The following is a 2,991-nucleotide window of genomic DNA, read 5'->3' on the forward strand; positions in this document are numbered from 1 at the left end:
CGTCTACTTACTATCAATTTAGCCAGCCGTCCTGTCTACTTAATACCAAGTATACCTGGCGTCTCTTCTACTTAATTCCATCTAGGCCAACCGTCCAGTCTAATAACTACCAAATAAGACAGCCGTCCCGTCTACTTACTACCAACTAAGTCAACCGTCCCGTCTTATTACTTCTAACTAAGCAAGCCGTCATATCTACTTACTACCACGTAAGCCAGTGGTTGCGTTTACTTACTTCCAAAAACTAGTACGCAAGCCGTCCTGTCTACTTTTGCCAACTAAGCAAACCGTCCCTTCTACTTCCTATCAACTAAGCAAGTGTAATAACGAAGGTATGTCCAATGATCTCTTCCAACTAATCCAGCCGCCCCGTCTACTTACTAAGTTTTGTTCTGGACGAATTTAAGTAAATATTGCATTAAATAAAGAGCGTCACATGCTTTTGTTCGGAAGAAACAATCATCCAATGTTATCCAAAAAATAGTTTTTAAATCTTAAAATTCGTTATGTACGCGAAATCAATTCGTCCTGGATATCATTTTGACACCAACATAGTGAGATGAGATTGATCAGTGATGCAAACCATGTGATAAACACTTATATTATTACATATTAAACCCAGCCATTTCCTGGTTAAATCAAGGGGATGTCTTACTCGGTAAAACTATTAATAACGTACACTATGATATTTGATTATTTACAGGTTTTACCAGGTAGAAGCACCCACATTATTTTCGAAAATGAAACTTTCATAGTTCATTGTGCAATGCAACCCGTGATTCAATGAAACCGCAATATTTAATGAATGCGACCGACAGCGTCGAAATATTCGTTGTGCGACCCTAATTTAATCAAGGGGCTATACGCGTTTAAATGCATACAAAAATCCAAGTCGAGTATAAAAATGAATGTGACTTAACTTATATTGCTCAATATTTTATTGACTAAGTCAAAAAACGTCTTCATTTATATGATTTAAATTGTACCAGTCTTTACAAGAATAAGTTGCAAAGGAAAAGTGCTTTCTTTTTTACCCGTAATTTATGTTTTGACTGCTCTGTTTGTTAGATTCATAATATCATAGGACTCTCAACACTGAAAGAATAAGGCCTTTACTATAAGGGAAAAAATAACGTGTCGATCTGTTTTCGTGATTATGTCGTCTGCTGCAGGAACTTCTGCCCACGAGCTATAATCGCTAGCATTGGCTTTCATGAACCATGTCACCATTATGACGTCAACTTGATCGCAACCGAAATATCCTGTGCGCGGGATAGTCACGTGATCACCCACTTTTAATGACGTCACACCACAGGGCAATGGCGCTAGTGGGAACGGACCACGCGCTAGCTGGTCACAGGCGACGACTTTTAGATCGAACTCATTCCCTGACTTGCCTGATTGGATTGACTTTCCGGACGGGCGCGTGAATTTGTATCGTCCGGTGTCGGAAAACTGCGCGTGCTTGATGGCAAGAGTGGCATTCCGTTCCAAAAATAGAATGTCTGATGTATCCGGCGCTAGAGGTTCCCATGACTGAGATTCTTCGTCATATTTGTACCAGAGGGTATCCAAAAGTTCTGCATGGTCGCGTTCACAACACTGCAGCTCCTGGTATTGACCATACCGGACGTATACGTACTCTGAAAGATATACATTTAAAGAGATTATTATTATGTCACGCGCATAGAGATTGTATTCACATCAAGTCTGACGTACAAATCGCTGTATGTTTCGTGGTCGAAATAGAAACTACCCTCGCTCTGAGAAAACCGTGCTTAATTCATATGCAGTCCGCACAGCCTAATCAGGGACGACACGTGACGCTCAAACTGGATTTTCGCTAAGATAAGACTTCCTTGAACGAAAAAATACCATGAAAGTGGAAAGTGTCCCAGAATAGCCTGTACTGAGTGCCGAGGCTAGTTATGGACGACAATTTACGCATGCATTCGGTCCGGTTATCATTTACGTGTTTATCTTATATCATAAGCTGTTAATTTAATTAATGAACTGAGAAAACCGAGTGTAATGCATGGGCGTTAAGTATAGTTCCAGATTATCCTGTGCATTCGCAGTCCAGTAGCTTGTATGTCCATTTATAGAGGAGATACGCAAAAATTATGTTACAAAGTACTATTACCAACGCCCATAAATGTTTAAACTTTTGGAAATGTTGGGCATTGATAACAAGACCAAATAAATTAAAATTTCTCTTTTTATTAAATACGCATTAAATAAGATAAACACATTGTTAAATGTAAATTGATCCTCTTAAATAAAGACACATACTTAAAAATTCTGAACTTACCCAATGTATATGTACTAAATAATCAAATGTAATATGTTTTATAATAAAGACCAGGTATACCGTATAAACTTAATTGTTCACCGTATGTACTGAAATTATATATTATATGATTAAAGTGACATGAATCTTAATCATGATTCGTTTGTTTTGTTATACTGAGGATGTACATTGTGTAAGTCATAATACACCACATGTTCTGTTCTTAAGCCCTAAGCTGGTTTTAAACTAAGAAGAGACTTCCTGATAAGCCTGTGGGGACTGTGTGCGACACTTTACGCGCATGCATAAAGTTCCGTTTTCCCACAGCGAGGCTCTTTAAAGTATTCACCTCTCTGGTTGGAGGTACAAGGTCGCCCATCTGTCAGCATTACCCATGGCAGAAAAATACAAGCTGTGACTAACTTGGCCTCCATATTTGGTTTGTAATATAAATAAACAAAACAAACAAACACGTCATAAAATGCTTTTGATACTAGTCCACATTTAAGTCCCATAAGTCCCATCTATTTTCAGACAAGCCTAAACACGAATAATGCTTTGATACATTGACACAATTGAAAAAAAAGTTTCACATTTGCATTTTTTTATGTAGTTATGTTTTTTGCAAGGAAACAGTAATACTGAACGTGAAAGGGATATCAAGCGCATCTAACAATATATGCTATGTTTTTAGATGTCTA

The 2,991-nt window shown here is 37.9% G+C and overlaps 1 protein-coding gene across 1 annotated transcript; it reads right to left on the reverse strand.

Moving 5' to 3' along the window:
* Positions 1-728: 728 nt before the first annotated feature.
* On the reverse strand, positions 729-2,732 carry LOC127864451 (uncharacterized). The gene is made up of 2 exons (XM_052404073.1): positions 2,640-2,732; positions 729-1,643 (listed from the first exon to the last, which is right to left on the reverse strand). The coding sequence occupies exons 1-2, from the start codon at positions 2,722-2,724 to the stop codon at positions 1,090-1,092; spliced, it is 639 nt and encodes a 212-aa protein (XP_052260033.1). The 5' UTR covers positions 2,725-2,732; the 3' UTR covers positions 729-1,089.
* Positions 2,733-2,991: the final 259 nt, after the last annotated feature.

Source organism: Dreissena polymorpha, chromosome 1 (assembly GCF_020536995.1).
Source record: "Dreissena polymorpha isolate Duluth1 chromosome 1, UMN_Dpol_1.0, whole genome shotgun sequence".
Taxonomy (NCBI): domain Eukaryota; kingdom Metazoa; phylum Mollusca; class Bivalvia; order Myida; family Dreissenidae; genus Dreissena; species Dreissena polymorpha.

Coding starts and splice junctions, on each gene's coding strand:
- LOC127864451 (XM_052404073.1), bottom strand. CDS start 2,724: ATGGAGGCCAAGTTAGTCACAGCTTGTATTTTTCTGCCATGGGTAATG. Junction 1,644..2,639: donor TTGTACCTCCAACCAGAGAG/GTGAATACTTTA, acceptor TATATCTTTCAG/AGTACGTATACGTCCGGTAT.